The sequence below is a fragment of the Dendrobates tinctorius genome, unplaced genomic scaffold (genome assembly GCF_039654945.1).
Source record: "Dendrobates tinctorius isolate UK_male_01 unplaced genomic scaffold, ASM3965494v1 ptg000138l, whole genome shotgun sequence".
Classification (NCBI taxonomy): Eukaryota; Metazoa; Chordata; class Amphibia; order Anura; family Dendrobatidae; genus Dendrobates; species Dendrobates tinctorius.
Window position 1 is genome coordinate 23729696 of NW_027361806.1, and position 26458 is coordinate 23756153.

A 26458-nucleotide genomic window follows, 5' to 3' on the forward strand; every position below is an offset into this window, starting at 1 on the left:
TCTACCCAGCTCTAATATAGTCACGTGATGGCGCTCAATGGCGCCGGTCCCACAACTTGTAGGAGATTTACCGTTACAGAATCGTCATGTATCCGTAGAACAACAATAAATGATCCTTGTTTTACATAATAAAGCCATTTAACCTTAATATACACCGTGTTCCAAATTATTATGCAAAAAATATTTCCTCCTATTTTCTCTAAATTACCTCTATGAATTGCAGTCATTGTTATTTTCCAGTCGTCTAATATTCTAGTATAATTGCAATGTTTTTGAACAAACTGCCTATGAAAACAGTATATTTGTAAAAATAAGAAACACTGAAAATGCATGTTCCAAATTATTATGCACAGCAGAGTTTTCAATCTTTTTATTTTTATTTTGAACAAAAAAATGGTGAATTGTGGAATGATAAGCATTATCAGCTTATTACAGAATGAAATCAAACAGTTTTCAAGTCAAAACTTTCTTCTCGGTGATGTTACATTTGCACATAGGATCCCTTGTTGGAAAGAAGCTTCTGAACTCTCTCGTCCATTGAATTTGTCAGCTTTTGGATGGTTTGTGCTTCAGTTGTATTGTGTCATGATCCAGCGTGGATCTGACAGTTTAAATGGATAAGTGAACTTTTTTTTTCCTCTGGCTTGGTGCCAAAGTGGGTTGATTGCCCCCGGTGGCCATTAGAATTATTTCACGTGGTGTCGTTCATTCTAAGTTGCCCCGGTGGTGGTGAGTGGTAGTGCACATTAGTTTCTTTGGTTTAATGTGCACTTAATTACAAATCAGGTGTTAGGCTCTATAAAAGGGAGCCAGGTGGGTTCAATCACTGTTGGTGATATTGTGTGTTCATTTGGCAAGTAAGCCTGGGGGAGGAAGGAGCTGAACATGAGTCCTGTGCAGCCCAGCCAGAGGGGACGAGTGGCAGCTAGGTGGTCTGCAAGAAGGGCTGGCATGGCGTGGTGGAGTCACAGTTTATGGTGTTGGCAGGAAGTGCTTGCATAGCTTGGTGGAGTGGCGACTATGGAGAGAGTTGCACTCAGCATGCGGGACTTGGTTGCTGAGAGTTGGACTCAAGCATGCTGGACGTTTTGGCAGAAGCAGAACTCATCTTTGGGACTCTGTTACTGGACAGCTGCAACTGGTGGTGGACTCTGCTCCAAGGCTGCACTATGGTGAAGGATGCAGTTATGGTGATGGATCCGGGTGGAGGAGAAGATGCACGCAGGTGGTGGGCTCCTCTTTTATGCCCATAGCAGCCAGAGATGCAGATGTGTTATTTGCAGCATGAGACGGTGCGTTATCAGGCATGACAATGATCTTGCTGCGGAAAGCACGGTTCTTCCTCTTGAACCATGGCAGAAGTGCTGTTTTAGAAACTCCACATAGATTATGGAGTTCATCTTTACCCCTTCAGGGATCCTAAAGGGGCCGACAATCTCTCTCCCCATGATTCCAGCCCAAAACATTACTCCACCTCCTCCTTGTTGGCGCCTTAGCCGTGTTTTCATGGGGTGTCCATCAACCAGCCATCCTCCACTCCATCCATCTGGACCATCGAGCGTTGCACGGCACTCATCAGTCTTCATGTCTCGTTTGGCCACTGGAGCCGTTTCTGCTTGTGTGCAGTGGATAGAGGTGGTGGACAGGACGGCTTACGCACAGCTGCAAACCTCTGAAGGACCCTGCATCTTGTTGTTCGGGGGACGTTGGAGGCACCAGCAGCTTCAAACACTTGTCTGCCGCTATGACAAGGCATTTTTGCAGCTGCTCTTTTAACCTGACGCAATTGCCTGTTGGAAAGAGTCCTCAATTTTTCCTTATCAGCGCACACGTGTGTGCTGGGAATCAGCGACATACTTCTTGATTGTGCGATGATCACGATGAAGTGTCTTGGCAATGATGATTGTAGTCATGCCTTGACCTAAATACTCCACAATTTGTTGCTTTTCAGCAGCCGACACATCCTTTTTCTTTCCCATTTTGGCAAAAAATGTCGGCTGCTTAATAATTTGGAACAGCCTTCTTAAGTAGTCTTGCCTTTATTTGGACACAACTGCCAAACTAATCTGCACAGGTATCTGCAATTGCTTTCAGTGATGTAAAGAGCCCTGACACACATCACCATCAATGAGTTTAAATGACAAACAAAAAAATTCTAACCTTATCACTCCTAAACTCTTTTTGCATAATAATTTGGAACACAGTTTAAAAGTGAAGTTCATAGTTAAGATGGAAGCTGCAATAAGAAAAAACAAACCCAAAATAGTGTAACCCTAATAATGTCTGAAAATGTGGGCGACGCAGTTTGGAAATTCAAGAGTTAATAAACTTTCCAGCCAAGGTTATCGGTCTGAAGTGACCCCGGCGTCCCCGCAGAATACCAAATTCTTTATTGTTCATGAAAAAGCAGCTCTAGCGGATCATCAGTGTGGACAGGACTGGAGAATTTCGCCTTAGGCCTGGAAGCCAGAGCCCCTGGCAAGTGCAATTTCAATGGGGCTGTGATAACTGGGCCTCCCCACCGGGGATAAAGCACAGGATATCCTTGAACATTGGATAGAATATTGAGTCCCCTTTGTCTGAATTCCGAGACTTTGTGAAGCTGTGGGCTGTTTGCTAATAAACTAATAATACAAAAAGTTCCAGTATCCGTCCGTTAACTACATGCGCTGGTGTCACGGTACCAGACAGACCGGATCAGTACTGGAACCCGGGAACTGCATTCAGAGAGCTGATCGTCTAACAAGTGAGGATAGGAAGCCCCGGAATGGACTCAGATTTACTATTCTAATAAGTCATTTCACCTTCATGGAAGCGTGAAAGTCAGAGCTGAAAACAAAAATAAACAACAAAGTAGCTAAAAAAATAAAACAGAACCAAAATAGTAACAAATCCTAATAATATGTCACAAGGTGATGAAGCTTCCAAATTCAAGAGTTCAAAAACTTTTTGTTTATACAACTTTAGAATGTGTTATAGTGAGTTGTCAGAACTTTAGTCTATGGATTTCTTTATCTGGGTAGATGAGAGCGAGGCATGGAGAGGTAGGGACCAAATCGTGGAGAGGCAGGGAGTGAGGCGTTGAGAGGCAGGGACCGAGGCGTGGGGAGGCAGGGACCAAAGTGTGGAGAGGAAGGTAGCGAGGTGTGGAGAGGCAGGGAGAGAGGCGTGGAGAGGCAGGGAGTGAGGCGTGGAGAGGCAGGAAGCGAGGCGTGGAGAGGCAGGGAGCGAGGTGTGGAGAGGCAGGGAGTTAGGCGTGGAGAGGAAGGGAGAGGCGTGGAGAGGCAGGGAGCAAAGCATGGAGATGAAGGGAGAGAGGCGTGGAGAGGCAGGGAGCGAGGCGTGGAGAGGCGGTGAGCGAGGCATGGAGAGGCGGTGAGCGAGGCATGGAGAGGCAGGGAGCGAGGCATGGAGAGGCAGGGAGCAAAGCATGGAGAGGAAGGGAGAGAGGCGTGGAGAGGCAGGGAGCAAGGCGTGGAGAGGCAGGGAGAAAAGCGTGGAGAGGAAGGGAGAAAAGCGTGCGGAGGAAGGGAGAGAAATGTGGAGAGGCAGGGTGCGAGGCATGGAGAGGCAGGGAGGGAGGCATGGAGAGGTATGGAGTGAAGCGTGGAGAGGCAGGGAGCAAAGCATAGAGAGGAAGGGAGAGAGGCAGGGAGCAAGGCGTGGAGAGGCAGGGAGAAAAGCGTGGAGAGGAAGGGAGAGAAATGTGAAGAGGCAGGGTGCGAGGCATGGAGAGGCAGGGAGTGAGGCGTGGAGAGGCAGGAAGTGAGGCATGGAGAGGCAGGGAGGGAGGCATGGAGAGGTAGGGAGTGAAGCGTGGAGAGGCAGGGAGTGAGGGGTGTGGAGAGGCAAGGAGGGAGGCATGGAGAGGAAGGGAGTGAAGCGTGGAGAGGCAGGGAGTGAGGCGTGGAGAGGCAGGGAGGGAGGCATGGAGAGGCAGGGAGGGAGGCATGGAGAGGCAGGGAGTGAGGCGTGGAGAGGCAGGGAGGGAGGCATAGAGAGGTAGGGAGTGAAGCGTGGAGAGGCAGGGAGTGAGGGGTGTGGAGAGGCAGGGAGGGAGGCATGGAGAGGCAGGGAGTGAGGCATGGAGAGGCAGGGAGAAAAGCGTGGAGAGGAAGGGAGAGAAATGTGGAGAGGCAGGATACGAGGTATGGAGAGGCAGGGAGTGAGGCGTGGAGAGGCAGGGAGGGAGGCATGGAGAGGTAGGGAGCGAAGCGTGGAGAGGCAGGGAGTGAGGGGTGTGGAGAGGCAGGGCGGGAGGCATGGAGAGGAAGGGAGTGAAGCGTGGAGAGGCAGGGAGTGAGGCGTGGAGAGTCAGGGAGTAAGGCGTGGAGAGGCAGGGAGGGAGGCATGGAGACGCAGGGAGTGAGGGGTGTGGAGAGGCAGGGAGTGAGGGGTGTGGAGAGGCAGGGAAGGAGGCATGGAGAGGCAGGGAGAGAGGCGTGGAGAGGCAGGGAGAAAAGCGTGGAGAGGAAGGGAGAGAAATGTGGAGAGGCAGGGTGCGAGGTATGGAGAGGCAGGGAGTGAGGCGTGGAGAGGCAGGGAGGTAGGCATGGAGAGGCAGGGAGTTGACAGGAAGGGATGTGGCTTCAGTGTAAAGGGATGTGGCTACTGTCAAAAATTGTTGGAGGAGCACCAGGTGGTTTCGTCTCCCAAATACTTGACTTGAAAATTTGGTAAATTTGCCCTTTTTTCTTATGAGTTTTTCTCAGTCCTCCATGAAGAGCAGTGTGATCGGTGCACAGATGATCCGGTCTATTATTCCATAGCAGAGCACTCCAACTCAGCAGAGAGCAGCAAACACTGTCCAGATCATCACCAATGAGTCTCCGGACTGGGCTCCCTCCACCATGTCTGGACAGGTGATGTGTCTCCTCCTGCTTCATTCACTATTCCTTTGGACCACACGCCACATTTGCCCCCTTAGCTGCCTACATGTTGCAATGCTTGGCGTTGCGGGAAAGACAAGTTTCTTTTTTCCAAACTCCCAATCGTTCATGATTACGGACATAGCTTGGTTGCATAAATGAGTGTGGTCACGTCCACCATTCACTGCACCAGATCAAGGTTTCTGCGTTGATATCTCCCACCTGTATTTGTGCTACAATCTCTTTCTAGCGTCATGGCGTCTTTGTAGTTCTTTTTTTACTTCTTTTGTCCACGTATTATACTTCATTTACAATATCTCAATTCTATTTTGTTACTTTTAAGGACCAGAACACAAAACGCTTTATTCAGCCATCTACGGCGCATCTCATTGTGGTGTCCTTGTGAACTTTTCAATGCGGTTCTCCATCTTTTATTAGTGAGGGAACACAATGTTAGTGAGATCTTAACCGAACACAAAGCCGTCTGTAATTACGAAGAGGAGAGATTCATGAAGTATCTCAGAATATACTGTACCTCTATGCATGATGATATGTTGCTTGGTTAATCATTATTTGCTTCTACCGGTCAACTCTTCTGATAATAATCATCCAAAAATATTGGAATTTTTCTCAAAAAGTTTTTTTTTCTGGCAGACAAAAACTCCCCCTAACAAAGTACTCACTTCACCATGGAAGTATGGTTTACGTATGAGCATGATCCCAATGGAGAAGTATAACCTGCTGGCAACCGGCAATGGTGTCACCGCCTGCTAACAAGGTTCTCAGGAGGAGATATCATTCAGCATTGATAATTGTTTGGTGGACGAGTGTGACGGAGACTGTTTGCGTTGGGGGTCTTAAAAATAAAGCAGCCATTGTGAGGCCTGGTAAATGCCGCTACTAGGAGCCTGAGAAGCCATGTGAGAGAACCGTGTGAAAATGAACAACGTGGAAAGAAGCCGGAGTCTTGTGAATCTGAAAGAGACGTTGTAGAGTTTGGGAGCCATGTAGTAATTTTCTGTCAGCCAAGAAGAAGCAGATCTTGTCTAAAAGCGCAGGATCAAAGCGTCTGTACTGGAGATGGAAGAACAAGGAAAGTGTTTAACCATAAATCACTGAGCTAAGGCAAAGTGATTTATTCCAACCATCCATGGTGCTCAACACAATGGGCATGTCCCCACAAGCCATTGCTAGCCAGCCACTTTCAATTCTATTTTCCTACCCTTTAGCATCATCTACAAATGTATCCTGCATCTTCCTCACTTTTCTTCTTGGCTTGACGTATCCTGTAATGAGTGGCCTGAAATTATCAACGTTGAAACATGAATTTGTGATGCTCTATCAGGAGATACTTATGCTGTAAGTGCCTATATGTGGCCACCCAGCGGTTGTGATCTGCATTAAAGTAATCTGAAAGTTTGGTATCATGTTGAGATAATGTATCCAAGATGTAGCATGGGAAATTAGAGTCCTTAATGAAATTTGGGTGGAAATAACTATTCTAGCCCATAGATTACATTCCACCTTGTCTCAACATTGACTATGGAGGTTCATATGTGGTCTGAGGACCAAGCGACATTCCGAGAAAAGTTTTGGATACATACAGTATCTACCTATGTGTGCTGCCAGGTGCTTTGGTAGACTGGTGTTGATCAGGTTTTAACAGACCATGAAGTTTGGTTTAGACAAGAGTCGATAAGAGATGAATGTGTAAGAATTTGATTTGCACTAATTGCTCGAATTTGAGCGGTAAATTGCTGGTAAGAACTGTTACTTATTCTCTGAGTTGTCTCCAAACTTCAGAGCAGAAAAAAAGGAAGGGTCAAAAAATAAAACTGTACTCGCACTACGCCCCCTCACTTGTCCTGATGCCGCAGCTGACCGTCCGGTCATCTGCTGCTCGCTTCCTCCTTCCGTCTCCAGTCTTCTCTTATGTCTTCGGTCTTCTTCACTCTTTGGTGCCTCCAGAGCAATGTCGTGTCTCGCCCTAAAATTCCATAATGCCACTTAAGGCTCAGGCTGAGAAAGGGGAGCTGAAGAATCAGGACAGAAGAGAAGACCAGAGCCAGAGGGGGAAAGCGAGCCACTGGAAGACCGGGTAGACAACCATGACACCAGAACAGGTGACGGACAAACTGATTATGATGGGTTTTTTGGCTCTAAAGTGAATCAAATTATGTCCGGTCGGCTGCTATTTTGCTTGATTCCACTAAATTGAAATCACAAAAAAAATATGGTTTCGGGATTCCAATTTTTTGTGCAAAATTGTGAGCGACTTGGACCGGTTTTGCTCATTTCCAGCTCCTGTTGTCTTAGCACATCACGCCACCTCGTCAATGCCCCTTTATTCCGATATGTCAGTATGCGCCAGTGATGGTCTTTAGTCTAAAAGAAACATGTTCCTGTGGCCAAGAATTGAAACTTGTGCCTTGTATTTTATTACCTTGCTCTCTCTGTAGTCATGAAAGGAGCCAATGATCAGGACCTGCTCCCGCGATCGCGTCTCCTCGGAATAACAATGGTCTCGTCAAGAGCATCTGTACATATACATATTGCACCACGCACAATGGGTGAACCTCGCCTTTTCTGTTCCTCTCCTTCCATTCATCATCTCTCCAGGTTCCTCTGACCTATGATGACCCCATTCTTACCAATAAGACTTTCTTGTGCTGCGGATGAAAGCTCCTTGCCCGGAATCTCGAGGATGGACCTCTGCTCTCGCCTCAGAGTCATCCATCTCAAAGGTGTTCCTCTCCCGCCTTACGCTGATGTAAAGATCATTCCCCGATTTACAAGACCGATTCTTATTAACATATTTCAGCCTCACAAGACGAAGCTTTTTTTTTTCTTTTCCGCCAATCATTCACATTCTGCTGATAACATCTGTCTCGGAGCAGTCACAAATCCTTCTTTATGGAGAACTGTCTCGCTTATGTGTCAATGTTTTCTTGCGGCAAAGGTTCCTACATTCACAGCGGCATATTCTCACCCTCATTAACCAACATGTGTTCCCCCCCCAGCTCCTCATAATGACCCCATATGGTGCACCACAACTGCTTCCCAAGGGGCTCAATCAGCTTTGCTGTTCCACAAGCGAGTCAAGTTCTGAAGGTGGCCACTATCTTCACGGATGATTGACGACTTTGTATTTAAAGGGATTGTCCCCTTTACACAAGGTATTCATAGAAAATAACCCCTTTAAGGTCTTTTCTTAGAACAATCTATCAAAAATAATCTAATCGCAGCATGTCCTGGTGCTGAGACCCCCAGTGATTAGCATCAATTTGTGGTCAGTCTGGGAGTAAGTGTTCAAATTCTCTGCAGCGCCTCCACAGGAGAAGTGAAGAATTACACAACAGCAACAGAAAACAGCAGGCTGTCCATATAATACATGGGTACGCCGAGTCCTCCCTACACCCTATAGCGCTGATCTGGGCTGTGGAACAAAGATGGGGGTCCTGAATTGGAATTCTGAATGGGAATACTGAATGGGGGTCCTGAGCTATTTAGCAATAATTCCTTAATGGGACATTTGATAAAGGGTTTTGTAAATGTGGCAATCCTTCTGTGATGTAGAGTGCAGTCAGATAGCTGTATAAATTGGGCCAAAATCGGGACAGAACGCACGGACTGGTCAGCAACTCTCCCGACCTGAGCGTGGCTGCATAGAGATACATGACGCTGTCATGCTTGGGTGGGGAGAGCTGCCGACCAGTCCTTGCACTCGATCCATCTTTATATGGCCGTGTGGCTGTGCCGCTAGTGTAGATATATATGATATAAGGCAGCCATAGTTGTTCTGGCGTGTAATGATCAACATAGACTCTGAATGCAATGGTGTCAGAGCGTTTGCTGTTGCTTTTATTTAAAAAGGTTTTTTTTTTAAAACTTGTATTTATTTTAGTGCATAAAAAGCTACAACCACTGTCAAAGTTACGTCAGATAGTTAATAGCAAAAAGGCAAAAAATCAGCTTCATGGGGAAAACCCGCTGAGCTCTGAACCCGCTGAGCTCTGAACTTGCTGAGCTCTGAACCCGCTGAGCTCTGAACTTGCTGAGCTCTGAACTTGCTGAGCTCTGAACCCGCTGAGCTCTGAACTTGCTGAGCTCTGAACTTGCTGAGCTCTGAACTTGCTGAGCTCTGAACTTGCTGAGCTCTGAACCCGCTGAGCTCTGAACTTGCTGAGCTCTGAACTTGCTGAGCTCTGAACTTGCTGAGCTCTGAACTTGCTGAGCTCTGAACTTGCTGAGCTCTGAACCCGCTGAGCTCTGAACCTGCTGAGCTCTGAACCCGCTGAGCTCTGAACTTGCTGAGCTCTGAACTTGCAGCTGTGTGAAAGAAATGTCAACGAGCCCAAATATTCTGAAAAACGTTTAACGATCTTTTCTTTTTATCTTAAGAAAATGGAAAAAAAACTATTGTTATCGATCCCGTGCCACTCTCACACCTATGTGTGACCAGCTAATGTCTCCTCTTCTGCTCCAGCAATGACGTGTCACAAAGGACGGCAGTGACCTGGTGGTGTTGACCAGTGGTGAGCGGAAGAACTCGCTGCTCCAGTTTGCATTGGGTGCTTGGGTACCGAGTATCGCGGGTGCTCGCCCGAACACCCGAGGAGCGAGCACTCCCACTCATCACTACGGTTGACTTGTCACCTCTGAGACTATTGATTGGCTGCAGTGTTGACGACATCACATTGCTGGAGCAGAACGAGCAAAGACAGAGGGAAACCTAGGAGACATCAGGATGGGAGGAAAGGTATTTCGGCTGTTTACGACAAGATTTGAATAAAAATAGTGTTTGGACGTCTCATTAATTGAGAAATGTGAAGGGAAGAACCAATATGGCTGCCCGTCCTTGTAAAATCTCCTCTACATTCCCCCCTCTGCCTCATAAGCAGAGGCCAGCCTTACTGATAACTCAGGATCGGCGGAGGTCTGATGCACATGTTGTATTGAGGTCCAGAATCTTCAAAGTTAAAGAAATGTGTAATTTCTGTAATGTATGTGTAATATGATATATATTTTTTATTTGGGCAACGCTTTTATTTTTTCCATATTACAATTTGTGTTAAAAATAACCTTGCAATTTTCACATTGGCCACTGGGCCTATTGTAGACCATAACTTCCTGTTGTTTCAGGAAATCCACATGTACATTAGCAACAATGAAGAGACTCGGACCTGATCTTTTGTATTGAAGCATCTAATGAGGATGTGCAAAGGTCATTGTGAAGGAAGGGGGTGTAGGTGAGCTGTGACATCACCTAATGTGAATGGTGGATCCTGTGTTACCTACTGTATATGGAGGTGTTATCAGTCATTGTGCAGGAGGAGGAGGTGAGCTGTGACATCACCTATTATGAATGGTGGATCCTGTGTTATCTACTGTATATAGAGGTGTTATCAGTCATTGTACAGGAGGAGGAGGTGAGCTGTAACATCACCTATTGTGAATGGTGAAGCCTGTGTTATCAGCTGTATATAGAGGTGTTATCAGTCATTGTACAGGAGGAGGTGAGCTGTGACATCACCTATTGTGATTTTGTATTATCAGCTGTATATAGAGATGTTATCTGTTTTTACAATGCTGCCTCTGATGATAATGTTTTACTGAAAATTCTTCCTGAAACAACAGGAATTCTGAGTATAAAAATCCCTGGTGGCCATTGTGAACATTGCAAGGTTTCTAAGTTTATTTTTATTAATACAGATCATGATATTAAAAAAAATTGCCAAATTTGTATTAAAAGTACATGTAATAAAAAGCCTGATTTAGACAATCGGTTATTTTCTGGTGATACATCCCCCTCTAAGCATCGAGTCCACCAAATTTTCCCTTTACTCCAGCTTTTACTTATTAGCGCTGCTTGTTCCCCCCCCCCCCCCGAAAAAAAAAATGTAAAAAAAAAAGAAAACCTAAAAAAAGCAAAATATATCAATGCACTTATGAACTGACCTCTTGCAATATGTAGGTGTCGTGGGTTTTCCTGATGGTGAGCTGCAGAATGTTCACAATACCCCTCAGAATATTAACGGTAGTCTCCGATAATCCGTCCGGTATGAGCAGATCGCCGACCTGACCGCGGTTGTACTCAAACTTAATTGGCTTGTCCAGCTGTTTTTCCAATAATCTAGTGAGTTTACTGGAACTCGTGAACTTATCTGTCGGCCAGATTCCATTATATTCCTGAATTTCAATTTTATGAATCTAAAAATAAATAAAATAAATAAAATTGTAAAAAAAAAATGAAAAAGTCATTTAAAAAACAACAACAAAAACAATCACCTTTTTAAATTATTTAGATCTGATGTTATAAAAAAAAAAAAAAAATTGGTTGAAATCCGACGTTGGGTTAAAGTGAATTCCCAATGTAGGAATTATTTTGTTTTTAGAAATCTGGAAGTGTTTTCCACCTAGTAAATGTTGATAGACAGCGCCATATATCAAGCCGTCCCCCTGGGCTCGAGGAAACCTGCTCTGCTCAGGATCCGCATGTTGGAGAGCAGAGAACAACAGAGAGCTGGGATCATTACTAGGAAAACTGGTGGCCAGGTAACATGAAGTCATTCAGCCTTAATACTTTACACATTTTTACTCTGCGAGGTTCCTGGCAGAACAGAATTTGCCTTTGTATTTGTGTTATATGCTTTCAATCCTTACTAATGGTATGCACAAGTTTACCAGAGGGACAAGGAATTGAAAAAAATGGTCATTTTTTCCCCCTAAGAACAGTGCCACACTTGTCCACAGGTTATGTGTGGTATTGCAGCTTAGCTTCATTAAAGGGTCTGTCAAAGACATTAATATGGCTGATCTCTCCTTGGGAATTGTCATTAATTTCAGATCAGTGGGGGGCCATCATCTGACCTCTGACCCCCATCGATCAGCTTAAGCCCCTACTGCTGCCAACTGTACGCAATGAACTAAGCTGGAACAGAACAGCGCCATCTACTGTATACTGGCCATTCTCGGTACTACAGCTCGGTTCCTACAGAACTTAATATGATCTGAGCTGCAGTACCCCAGAATGACCACTACACGGTGCATGGCTCTATGCTGTTCCCTGTGTACTGTGGGCTGCAATGGGAGCTAGAAACAGCTGATCATGGAGTTGTCAGATATTGCACCCCTACTGATCGGAGTTTGTCCACCTATCTTAAGACTAGGTCATCAATGTGCTGTCAAAGACCCTGGGACCCTTTAATTTCAGTGCAGTTGAGCTGCAATAACAGACATATCCTGTGGACAGGTATGGTGCCATTTTTAGAAGGAAGCAGTTATGCTTTCCTAATTTTGTACAAAATCTTAAAAACAGACATATATGTTTTTCAGACTAATTAAGAGTGAATAATGTTAAATGTACCTTTATAGCGGTCAGTGTTTCTTTTTCTGATAAAAAGTAGCAAATCCTTTCTAGAACAATAAAGTTAAATGATAAAATTCTGTATTCTTCCATCCACCACTAGGTGGAGCTTATGAGCCTACTGCATACAGTGTACAGGCAGTACTGGAATAAAATAGCTTGCAGTAAACTCCCCCTAGTGGTGATGTAAGGGAGTGAGATATGATGTCTTTCTTGCTTCCCTTCCTTGGATTGCCCCTTCGAATGTTAATATGTACATATTGCTAATTGATAATGTTTATGACAAACGCCTGCGGTACTGCTAAATAGGAATATGTATTATCGCTTGACGTTTATGGTATTGCCACAAGTGTATCTGTGTTACCGTTCTGTAGAGGACTGTTTTATATTGCCTTATGTTCCTTTGGTGTAATATGTGTGATTAATATTTCTGTACAGTTAGGGTAAGTCAGTGCATCCTTTTGGGGGGACATTAGAGGAGGCCACTTTAGTATATAGTTTACATAGTTATGGGTAAGTGTAGTTCTGTTGCAGGCCACTAGATGGGGGGGCATACTAGTGGGCCTTATTGGTATAGCTGATAGGATGTTTATAGAGGGTTAATTGTAGGAGGGGCTGCCGGATAGTAAGAGGGGAGCACGCAGGAAGTTAGGGCAGACGAGGCAAGGGTGCCCTAGTGTCCACATGGGCTATAGGCCTGGACAGCTTGGCAGCCATGCAACGTTTAAGCGCTGCAGCCCATGTTACCCATGGCCACTGTGTGTCATAGCAGTAGGCCAGTACGGGAAAGGAAAGATGTGGCGACTTATCGCCTGGGCGGATGCTTTTAGGGCAGGAGTCGGTTGGACAGCTGAGATGAAGGAAGTTGGAGCTTTGACGAGTTTGGTACAGAAGGGCCGGATGCTTTACTAGAGGCAACCAAACTTGGTGACTGATGACTTCAAGTCTGGGGCGAAACAAGCAGAAGGAAATGTTATCATGGCGAGGTCAGGCCGGGAAGGAGCTGGGGAGCAGTCTAGGATGGTGCGGTCCGGGCGTGTACTGCACAGAAGTGACAGCCAGAAAGGGAAAGATGAGGAAACAAGTGAATATCATGATGTGCCAACTGTGGATGTAACGTGTGAAGAACTCAGTAAAGAAAGTGCTAAAGTTATCCTGGACTGTGTCTCCGTTCCTGGGGGTTGCCTGAAAGAGGGACCGTCATTGCCTGCGACGTGCCCAGAGGAAGTTGAATATTGGAGATGCAGGTATGCCAGAAAGAAAAGTACAGTTTTCTGTAGGGGGAGGAAATATTGCGGTTATTCAGGTCCTGTCCCTCCCTCACAGTCACTGCATCCAGAAATGTATATGGGGGAATGGATCACGGCTGATGATTTATTGCTTTTGCTCAGAAAGACAGTGATTCTCAAAATGATGAAATCCTGACATTTCATAAAGAAAATTACAGAAATGTTTGGGGGCAGCGCACGTCCATACTGTGGATGACGTTTACGCGCCATTGATATTTATCTGATAGGATGAGGATGGCAGGTATCATGGGAGCAGTCTGGTCTAATGCGCAGAAAAGGTGCAGAGACTGCTGAACGCACACATACTATGGCGGGCACCAGTCACACATACTATGACGGGCACCTGTCACACATACTATGGCGGGCACCTGTCACACATACTATGGAGGGCACCTGTCACACATACTATGACGAGCACCTGTCACACATACTATGACGGGCACCTGTCACATATACTATGGCGGGCACCTGTCACACATACTATGGCGAGCACCTGTCACATATACTATGCCGGGCACCTGTCACATATACTATGGCGGGCACCTGTCACACATACTATGGCGAGCACCTGTCACATATACTATGGCGGGCACCTGTCACACATACTATGGCGAGCACCAGTCACACATACTATGGCGGGCACCTGTCACACATACTATGGCGAGCACCTGTCACATATACTATGCCGGGCACCTGTCACATATACTATGGCGGGCACCTGTCACACACACTATGGTGGGCACCTGTCACACATACTATGGCGGGCACCTGTCACACATACTATGGCGGGCACCAGTTACACATACTATGGCGGGCACCAGTCACACATACTATGGCGGGCACCAGTTACACATACTATGGCGGGCACCTGTCACACATACTATGGCGGGCACCTGTCACACATACTATGGCGGGCACCAGTCACACATACTATGGCGGGCACCTGTCACACATACTATGGCGAGCACCTGTCACACATACTATGGCGGGCACCAGTCACACATACTATGGCGGGCACCTGTCACACATACTATGGCGAGCACCTGTCACACATACTATGGCGGGCACCAGTCACACATACTATGGCGGGCACCTGTCACATATACTATGGCGGGCACCAGTCACACATACTATGGCGAGCACCAGTTACACATACTATGGCGGGCACCAGTCACACATACTATGGCGGGCACCTGTCACACATACTATGGCGGGCACCTGTCACACATACTATGGCGGGCACCAGTCACACATACTATGGCGGGCACCTGTCACATATACTATGGCGGGCACCTGTCACACATACTATAGCGGGCACCAGTCACACATACTATGGCGGGCACCTGTCACATTTGCTATAGCGGGCACCTGTCACACATACTATGGCAGGCACCAGTCACACATACTATGGCGGGAACCTGTCACATTTACTATAGCGGTTCACCTGTCACACATACTATGGCGGGCACCTGTCACACATACTATGGCGGGCACCTATCACACATACTATGGCGGGCACCTATCACACATACTATGGCGGGCACCAGTCACATTTACTATAGCGGTTCACCTGTTACACATACTATGGCGGGCAACAGTCACACATACTATAGCGGGCACCAGTCACACATAATATGACGGGCACCTGTCACACATACTATGGCGGGCACCAGTCACACATGCTATGGTGGGCACCTGTCACATGCTCTAGCGGGCACCTGTCAGAAATACTATGGCGGGCACCTGTCACACATACTATGGCGGGCACCTGTCACACATACTATGGCGGGCACCAGTCACACATACTATGGCGGGCACCTGTCACACATACTATGGCGGGCACCTGTCACATATACTATGGCGGGCACCTGTCACACATACTATGGTGGGCACCTGTCACACATACTATGGTGGGCACCTGTCACACATACTATGGCGGGCATCTGTCACACATACTATGGGGGGCACCTGTCACACATACTATGACGGGCATCTGTCACATATATTATGGCGGGCACCTGTCACACATACTATGGGGGGCACCTGTCACACATGCTATGGCGGGCACCTGTCACACATACTATGACGGGCATCTGTCACACATACTATGGGGGGCACCTGTCACACATACTATGCCGGGTACCTGTCACACATACTATGGCAGGCACCTGTCACACATACTATGGGGGGCACCTGTCACACATGCTATGGCGGGCACCTGTCACACATACTATGACGGGCATCTGTCACACATACTATGGGGGGCACCTGTCACACATACTATGGTGGGCACCTGTCACACATACTATGGCGGGCAACAGTCACACATACTATAGCGGGCACCAGTCACACATAATATGACGGGCATCTGTCACACATACTATGGCGGGCACCAGTCACACATGCTATGGTGGGCACCTGTCACATGCTCTAGCGGGCACCTGTCAGAAATACTATGGCGGGCACCTGTCACACATACTATGGCGGGCACCTGTCACACATACTATGGCGGGCATCAGTCACACATACTATGGCGGGCACCTGTCACACATACTATGGCGGTCACCTGTCACATATACTATGGCGGGCACCTGTCACACATACTATGGTGGGAACCTGTCACACATACTATGGCGGGCATCTGTCACACATACTATGGGGGGCACCTGTCACACATACTATGGGGGGCACCTGTCACACATACTATGACGGGCATCTGTCACATATATTATGGCGGGCACCTGTCACACATACTATGGGGGGCACCTGTCACACATGCTATGGCGGGCACCTGTCACACATACTATGGCGGGCACCTGTCACATATACTATGGCGGGCACCTGTCACACATACTATGGTGGGAACCTGTCACACATACTATGGCGGGCATCTGTCACACATACTATGGGGGGCACCTGTCACACATACTATGGGGGGCACCTGTCACACATACTATGACGGGCATCTGTCACATATATTATGGCGGGCACCTGTCACACATACTATGGGGGGCACCTGTCACACATGCTATGGCGGGCACCTGTCACACATACTATGAATACTATGACGGGCACCTGTCACACATACTATGATGGGCATCTGTCACACATACTATGGGGGGCACCTGTCACACATACTATGGGGGGCACCTGTCACACATACTATGGCAGGCACCTGTCACACATACTATGGGGGGCACCTGTCACACATTCTATGGTGGGCACCTGTCACACATGCTATGACGGGCATCTGTCACACATACTATGGGGGGCACCTGTCACACATACTATGGGGGGCACCTGTCACACATACTATGCCGGGTACCTGTCACACATACTATGACGGGCACCTGTCACACTTACTATGGCAGGCACCTGTCACACATACTATGGGGGGCACCTGTCACACATACTATGGGGGGCACCTGTCACACATACTATGCCGGGTACCTGTCACATATACTATGACGGGCACCTGTCACACTTACTATGGCAGGCACCTGTCACACATACTATGGGGGGCACCTGTCACACATACTATGGCGGGCACCTGTCACACATACTATGGCGGGCACCTGTCAAACATACTATGGTGGTCACCTGTCACACATACTATGACGGGCACCTGTCACATATACTATGGCGGTCACCTGTCACACTTACTATGGCTGGCACCTGTCACACATACTATGACGGGCACCTGTCACACATACTATGACGGGTACCTGTCACACATACTATGACGGGCACCTGTCACATATACTATGGCGGTCACCTGTCACACATACTATGGCGGTCACCTGTCACACATACTATGACGGGCACCTGTCACACATACTATGGCGGGCACCTGTCACACATACTATGACGGGCACCTGTCACACATACTATGACGGGCACCTGTCACACATACTATGACGAGCACCTGTCACACATACTATGGCGGGCACCTGTCACGCATACTATGACGAGCACCTGCCACACATACTATGGCGGGCACCTGTCACACATACTATGATGGGCACCTGTCACACATACTATCGCGGGCACCTGTCACACATACTATGACGGGCACCTGTCACACATACTATGGTGAGCACCTGTCACACATACTATGGTGGGCACCTGTCACACATACTATGGCGGGCACCTGTCACACATACTATGGCGAGCACCTGTCACATATACTATGGCGGTCACCTGTCACACATACTATGGCGGGCACCTGTCACACATACTATGGCGGGCACCAGTCACATATACTATGGCGGGCACCTGTCACACATACTATGGCGGTCACCTGTCACACATACTATGGCGGTCACCTGTCACACATACTATGACGGTCACCTGTCGACTGGACGTCATCAACACAAGTGCATTGTATGATGGAAATATGGCAGCACCAGAGCAACCCTTAAAGATCAAACTGCACCTGAAAGAGGTCATCCACTGCCTTTACATTCATGGTCTGTCATGAGGAAAGGTCATCAGTGTCTGCTGGGTGGAAGTACTTAATAAAAAGGATAACCTTTTCAAGGTTATGTTCCCACAATCAGTTTTCGGTATGTTGTGCATTTTACTTAATGGCTGCAGAAAATCTGCAACATCCAAAGCTCAATGTGGGAACGTAGCCTAAAAAAAAAATATGCCGCATTGAAGCAATGGAAAATGTGTGGCAACACAGACATTCGCATACATATACATATATACATGCACACAAACGTACATATATATACAGCATGCACACATACCTGTATACTCAGGCATGCACACACTGTATCACATGAACACACATACAGGCATACACAAAGATGCACACAGATACATAGAGTATGCACACATACATGCACATACAGTATATACATACACACATATATACAAAAATATACACAGACACATAAAGTAAACATACACAGTCATGTGCACAGACATCTATACACACGCATATAATTACACACGTCGGCACACACTTTTTGCACTTTGTGCATAAGTTCAGATTCCAGCATTGCAATTACGGTCCGGAGCCGTGACAGCAGATGATTGAATAATAAATGATGAAATTATAGTCTGCTGTTCAGTTTCTCGGCGATTGCATTGATCCAATAAAGGTTTGTTGTTCAGTTGAAATTATTTTCCTTTGTGTTGCCGAGCAGAAAGCAGAACAAATCCTTTAAGTCCATGACTGGTTGATAACTATCTGGCATATGTTTGAAATTGCATCAAGAGCACTTCCTAAAATAATAGATGTAATTGCATCCTGCTCAGGCAAGCAAAGCAGAAAATTAAAGTTTTCTCTTCTCGCATAGTTGAGCAAAATGAGAAACTTGTGTTTTTCTTTTCTTTACCTTAAGGAATCGGAGCCTGGGGGTCGCCCCGCTGATCTCCGCTCGGCAGTTCAGCTTCACTCCTGACTTTGCAAAGCCTTGTTCCTGGAGACCACTCAAGACCAGACCCTCGTAGTCATAAATATACGTCTTACTGCTGGCAAACTCCAACTCTGAAGAAGAAAACAAATTCTACCTTTCATGGGAGCCTTCATCAGTCAAGATCTCTGCAAAAATATCACCTGACGCCCCAATCATACTTCAGGGTTAAAGGGATTTTATGCTTCATTCAATTAAAGTCTATTCGTTGCTGATGATGAAGCATTATGAAAGTCTTTAATATACTTTTCATCTCGATTTGAGTGAACTGGAAATTTTTTCTTTACATTCACAGAAAACCTGGACATTTTGCTAGAGGGGAAAAAATAGATGTTGCTGCGCAGGCGCGGCTGACGCCATTTTAAAAGAGAATATTTTTTTCTGAATACATGTATATCACCAAATAAAATAATTACACAGATATTACAGATACGATCATGCTGCGGTGCTGAGTGTGACTTTTTTTTTTAAAGCATATTGTATTCAGTATGTAAAATAGGGGGCGAGTCCGTGAGGGATCAGACCTGTCAGAAGCCATACTGATGAATAGGTCAGCAGGGCACCACATAAAGCCCCACCCACAGCCCACCCACTGCCATGCCTACAGCCCACTCACATCCACGCCTACAGCCCACTCACAGCCCCACCTATAGGCCACCCACAGTCACGCCTACAGCCCACCCACAACCACGCCTATAGCCCACCCACAGCTCCATCAACAGCCCCACCCACAGCTCCACCCATAGCCGACCCACAGCCATGCTTACAGCCCACCCACAGCCATGCCTACAGCCCACCCACAACCACGCCTACAGCCCACCCACAGCTCCACCAACAGCCCCACCCACAGCTCCACCCATAGCCGACCCACAGCCATGCCTACAGCCCACCCACAGCCATGCCTACAGCCCACCCACAACCATGCCTACAGCCCACCCACAACCACGCCTACAGCCCACCCACAACCACGCCTACAGCCCACCCACAGCTCCATCAACAGCCCCACCAACAGCTCCACCCATAGCCGACCCACAGCCATGCCTACAGCCCACCCACAGCCATGCCTACAGCCCACCCACAACCACGCCTACAGCCCACCCACAGCTCCAACAGCCCCACCCACAGCTCCACCCATAGCCGACCCACAGCCATGCCTACAGCCCACCCACAGCCATGCCTACAGCCCACCCACAACCACGCCTACAGCCCACAGCTCCACCAACAGCCCCACCCACAGCTCCACCCATAGCCGACCCACAGCCATGCCTACAGCCCACTCACAGCCATGCCTACAGCCCACCCACAACCACACCTACAGCCCACCCACAGCTCCACCAACAGCCCCACCCACAGCTCCACCCATAGCCGACCCACAGCCATGCCTACAGCCCACCCACAACCATGCCTACAGCCCACCCACAACTATGCTTACAGCCCACCCACAGCCCCAGCTATAGCCCACCCACAACCACACTTACAGCCCGCCCACAGCCATGCCTACAGACCCACCCACAGCCCTGCCATGGAGCACGGGCATATCATTGACTGTAAACTGCAAATAAATATTACACAACAACCACAAGACATATTTCATCACCAGGTATCAGTGTAATCAGTATAACGGTGCCGACATGACACTGTCTGTAGTTACTGAGCACAATCCTGATCACAGGTTCCCTTCAATTTGGCTTAAGTGACATGAAGTAAAGAAAGCAAATCCATCAAAGAAATCAATAAAATAAAACAAAATGTTGAAAAATGTAAAATAATCAAACAATATAATCATAAATAATATTATTAATAACAATGATAGGACTATATATAAAAATGAAAATAAATTCATTAAAATAATAATTATAAATCTATATTATTATCACATAAAATATAATTCTATAATAATATATGAAAACATAAAATAAAAAATAGTATAAACAAATATAAAATACATATTGATAATAAAAATATATGAAAATAAATTATATAACATGAATAAAATCTGAATTACAATAATTCACAGAGTGAATTACTTATACGATGGACTACTTGCTAGAGATGGGGTGCACCTTACGAAGACTGGAAAGCATGTATTTGGAAGTCGCCTTGCTACACTTGTAAGGAGAGCTTGAAACTAGAACAATGTGGGAAGGGAAGCAAAAGACCAGAAAAAGCCATACACCTGACAAATGCTATTGAGAACTCTGCTATTAGAAGTGGAAAGGAAGAACAAAGACAAAAGTATCTAAATAATACAAATATTGGAGAAAGAGAAACCAATCACAAACTAAAATGTTTCTATACTAATGCACAAAGCATGGGTAACAAACAAGGAGAATTGGAACTACTAACACAGGAAAAGAAATATGATGTCATTGGAATCACTGAAACTTGGTGGGACAATACACATGATTGGAATACAAGACTAGAAGGATACAACTTATTTGCAAGAAACAGACTTGATAAACGAGGAGGAGGTGTCGCATTGTATGTTAGAAACGCGTATATCTGCACAGAGATCCAAGCTTCAGAGACTGGGAGTTCTGTGGAAACTGTTTGGGTAAGAATACAAGGACAGAACAATGGAAAGGACACCATTGTAGGCATTTACTACAGGCCGCCTGTGCAAGCTGAAGATATGGATGAACTCTTTATGCATCAAATGGCCAAGTTCTCCAAAAAATATGACATAGTTGTCATGGGAGATTTCAACTATCCAGACATTTGTTGGGAATCTCTCTCAGGCAAAACTAACAGGTCAAGGAAATTCTTATCCTCTCTTGCTGACAACTTTATCTTCCAAAAGGTAGGGGAGAAAACAAGGGGAACTGCTACCTTGGATCTAATCCTTATAAACAGGGAGGAAATGGTTGAGGAGGTAAAAGTGTCTGGGACCCTAGGAGGTAGCGACCATGCTATTTTAGAATTTTGGATAACTAGAGGAGGAAGACCTGTGAAGACTCAGACGTCAAGGTTAGATTTCAGAAAGGCAGATTTTAAGGGATTCAGAAAGAGAATTGGAGGGATCCAATGGCTGGATATCCTTAAAGACAAAAATGTCCAGGAAGGATGGGAAATCTTGAAAAGTGAAATTCTCAAAGCACAAATGTTAACAATTCCGAAAAGAGGGAAGAATAGGAAGCATTTAAGGAATGGATGAAAGGCGCATTCAGCACCTGCCGCCAGGAAACAGCGGCTTACAATAGCGCTTCTTCCCCGGCGGCCGTCCGTGTGGTACTGATGCGGCACACAGGTGGCAGACGGTTGGCACGCATGTGCCGCACGTAGTACACACACGGACACTGATATCTCCGGTACCAGAAATATCAGGGCGTGTGAAACCGGCCTTATAGAGAGGTATTGATCATAAACACTTGTGTGTAAGCTTCAGTTACCATGATTTTTGAAGGGATTATCTGAACATTACTTTATACGTGCAACTCTTATTGCTACATTTATCACTGCACGTCTTTTTCTTCCTTCCCCATGTCCGTCCATTAGCTGTTTACAGCGACAGTATCCAGTTTATATTTTATCACCTTTAATTCAACGTTTGATAATCCAGAATGTTTGATAGCATTAAACTGTAATATAATCTGAAGTCCTGCAGCAAAGAAAACCAGAACTTGTTTTTTTTTTTACTGATTTTCGTCTTACTGACGATTTTACATCCATGTGAGTTTTATTTCCTGTTTATCAGCATCTTATAATCAAGAATGTCTGATAATCCGGCACATATCAGGATCCATTGATTCTGGATTAAACATATTTTATGGTATATGATTTCTAAGTTATTCAAAAAAGTCTCCAAAATGTGGAGCGGTTACAAAACCACAACTCCCAGCAGGTATAGGACAAGTGACAGGACAGGCAGCGGGTTGTGACAGGCGACAGGACAGGAGTGAATATGGAGCTTACGCTTATTTCTGGCTTTATGTTCAGTCATGTTGCCAGATGCCGCCGCGCTGCCCTTCTGCTTTTACATTAGCTTGTAATTCTCTCTTACAGCCAGGTGGTGGCGCTGCTGCAATATTGTTCAATGCACAGGTTCTCCCTCCACAGAGTCTACATAATGGCTACAATGTAACAAGATTTACTGGCAATCATAATGGACACATGATCAGACTTGTGCTATTTGCATCAAATGATTATAAAGACCTTACAGGTAATTTACAACGACCTGATGATTCTGCGGTACTCTGCCTGGAGAGGTTTATGCTGCTATGGGTCTGATTCCTGATTTTAAAAAGTTGCGCACTTTTTGGGGCAAATGTCCTCCAGTCCCTTCCCCCCAACTTCCCTGCATTCGTTTTTTGCACACCAGAATTTTTTGGACAAATGGTAGAACGGCGTGCAACATTTTAATCGATTTTGCAACTTTTTGCTGTAAAAAGGTGAAAAAAAGGTAAAAAAAATAAAAAGCATTTTTGATTTTGTGCAAAATTCATAAACCTGCGAGTGCGAGAGCCATTTTTAACAATTTGTCTCTAAAAACAACAATAAATACCAAAAGACAAAAAAGAAAAGAGACTTAAAAAACAATGATGACTCCGGAGCATTATTGCATTAGTCTTCTTCTGCCCGGATTTTGGTGTTTTTCACCTATACTTATACTATACTTTTTATTTTCTTCTTTTTTATTTGTTTCCGCCTATTTCTTTTATGTTCACCATTTTGGGCGCAAATGTTTTTTGGCCGCTTCATCAATTGTGACTTTCTCAAAAGTGGCAAAGCCTTAGCACAGATGCACTCCAGACCCCCTGGATTGATGTTGTGTGCACCTAAATCCGTCCCCCCCTCCTACAAATTTCATGACACTTTAGCAGAACACTTGAGTTTTTGCACTAAAAAGTTGCAACAAAAACTGTTAAAGAAAAAAAATGAAGGGCACTTTTGATTTTTCCAAATCTATGAAGCACGTGCGCCATTTGGGGGAATTTGGTGCAGAAAATATCAACAAATGTCAGAAGACAAAAAAAGAGAGAAAAGTGACTTCAAAAAGATTGCAAATTATGAACAGGGGCCACATTGTCTATATGGGGCCATCCAGTGGTTATGATGGGAACTGCAGCCTGCCGAGGGTTTCGCTATAACAGTAGATTTGCATTGTCAGAAAGTCGAGTCCGCAACAAAATTCTCAGAAAAGTAAGAAACTAGAGAACCCCTATATGTGTTAGGTTTAGGGTCCCCCTTTGTTGTGTTTATGGGGGCAGCAGCTCATCTCAATCAATTGAATAAATCTGGGCCCGCGGAATAACAAGGTGTCGCCATCTATCCAGACAAGCTGCTGACCCCCTTATTGTACCGACTGATGGGGGCTAAACTAAAATGTAATTGGTTGCTATTGGCAACTTCTGTACTGTTAACAATGTATCAGATTTAGGGATGAGAGAGTCCGAACTTAGAAGTTTGGGGTTCGTCCCAATGTTCGGCATTCAGGGGGAAGTCTGTTGCAGAGAGAGAGAATATTTTCTAGCACAAAAGTTCGGGTTCCCATTGTTTTCAGTGGGGTTTGGGTTCTGATTCAAGTTCGGGTAGTTCTGGTACCTGAACCGAAGTATGGAATAAAGTTCGGGTCGGGTACCAGAATCAGAACTTCCACGGGTCCACTCATCCCTAATCCGATTTATTAACCCTTCCTTCATTGTGCTCACCTTCCTCATGTTTTATGATCAAATTTATACTCTACCACTTACACGTCTGCACAATCCCTTTAATCGGGACCCAATCGGCGCCAGATTATCAAATATTCGGGATAATTACAAAGGATTTATATTATGCTAAGTATTTATTTATACAAAGATATTTTTAAGGTTGGAAAATTTTCACGAAGGCAAGACAACACCAAAATAAAATGTTTTCAGAGTTAAAGAAAATGTTATTTCTAGGGTTTTTTATGAAAACACTAAAAAAAGAATCAATCTTTGAAACCAAGTAGCCGGGCGCTTACCGTACTGCAGATGGCGGCTTCCTGTAAAACAAATACAAGGTAATGAATTTTTGCCCCTTTTCGTTTCTCTATTGATATATTCTAGAACTACATGAAATGATGTAGGACAACATTGGATTTTCTAGGTCATATTAATAAAAGGCAAACAATGCTCCACTTACCAGCCGCAGCCGCAGCCAGACTCAGGGCCAGTATGATGCCCAACATGGTGCCGAGTGACTGGGGTCAGTCCGGAGCCTCGTCTTTTATATGACCGGTCATCTGGGTCATGTGAATGTTTTTGGACTTTTAAACTGATGAACAAGCAAGAACTCGTACCTGCCGGGATCTGAGCAAATAGCTGAGGAACATCGGCTCCACTGCTTGGACAGTCACATTTTTTCCCTAGCAAAACTCACATTTATAGCATAGAATCAAACGTATTCTCCCCTGATTGGAAATTTGGTTTATTACTTAAATGTACAAACATTTTGCTGTTTGCAATAAACCACAGAAACAAGAACATCACAAACCGCTGATCCGCCGGCTGCAAAAGTTCCAGTTTTGATTCATTGCTCCATAGGGCAGAATCCCAGAACTTCTGTGGATATTTCTATGGTTTTGAGTATATTGGAGGCAACTTTTCTTGTGCTTTTGGGTCGGTAGAGGGGACGCCTCGGTGTTCAGACATGGAGACCTTCTGCATTTAGTATCCTCCTTACTGTGCAAATGGAAGGCTCCACACCTGCTGCCCCCGGATCTCACTACCGGTCTTCAACAGTCACCGGAGGGTTTTTGGTCACCTCAGAAATGTGGTGGTAGCCGGTGACAGTTTGCTCTTTCTGCCACTTCCACATAGTGCAGCCAATGTTCCTGTGTGAACTCTGCCTTCAGCTGTATCTCTTACAATAATCTCTTCTCTCAGCTTTGAGAATTATTCGGGCTAAGATTGCTGAAGAATGTTGCTAGAAACTGGGGTCTGGTTCACGTTTGCAGCAGGTTATAACAGCTGGATGGGCAGCAGGTCATAACAGCTAGAGTGGCAGCAGGTCATAACCGCCAGAGGGGCAGCAGGTCATAACAGCCAGAGGGGCAGCAGGTCATTAGAGCCAGAGGGGCAGCAGGTCATTAGAGCCAGAGGGGCAGCAGGTCATAGCAGCCAAAGAAGCAGCAGATCATAACATCTGGAGTGGCAGAAAGTTATAACAGCAGGCGGCGCAGCAGCTCATAACAGCCAGAGGAGTTATCAGCCAGAGGAGTTATATCAGCCAGAAGAGCAGCAGATCATAAGAGCCAGAGGGACAGCAGGTCATTACAGCCAGAGGGACAGCAGGTTATAACAGCCAGAGGGGCTCTATTAAGTACTGGTGATGAAGAATAATTCTGAGCCTGCAGTAGTCAGTAAAAATTGCAATCTTGCTGTATATGAAGAAACCAAGTGTTATATTAGTTGTGTTCCACTATTTACATTGTTCGTGTTTCACACTTTGTTTTTTGCAAACAGCAGAAAAATTGTAAACTTTGCTAACAAACCAAATCTACAATGGAGGTTGTATAATTTTGATACCAATTGTATATATTAAAAT

General features: G+C 45.8%; 1 protein-coding gene across 2 annotated transcripts in view; it reads right to left on the minus strand.

Annotated features, from left to right (window-relative positions):
- The window catches only part of LOC141048820 (vitellogenin-1-like), a 132762-nt gene extending 107598 nt beyond the window's left edge, over window positions 1-25164 (minus strand). For both annotated transcript variants that reach the window (XM_073544865.1, XM_073544864.1), the window contains exons 1-4: window positions 25055-25164; window positions 24894-24914; window positions 18872-19023; window positions 10827-11078 (exon numbers count right to left, since the gene is read on the minus strand). In XM_073544865.1, the coding sequence (XP_073400966.1) occupies window positions 10827-11078; window positions 18872-19023; window positions 24894-24914; window positions 25055-25100 (471 nt within the window). In that variant the 5' untranslated portion in view covers window positions 25101-25164. The remainder of the gene's footprint in view (window positions 1-10826; window positions 11079-18871; window positions 19024-24893; window positions 24915-25054) is intronic.
- Between the last annotated feature and the right edge of the window lie 1294 nt (window positions 25165-26458).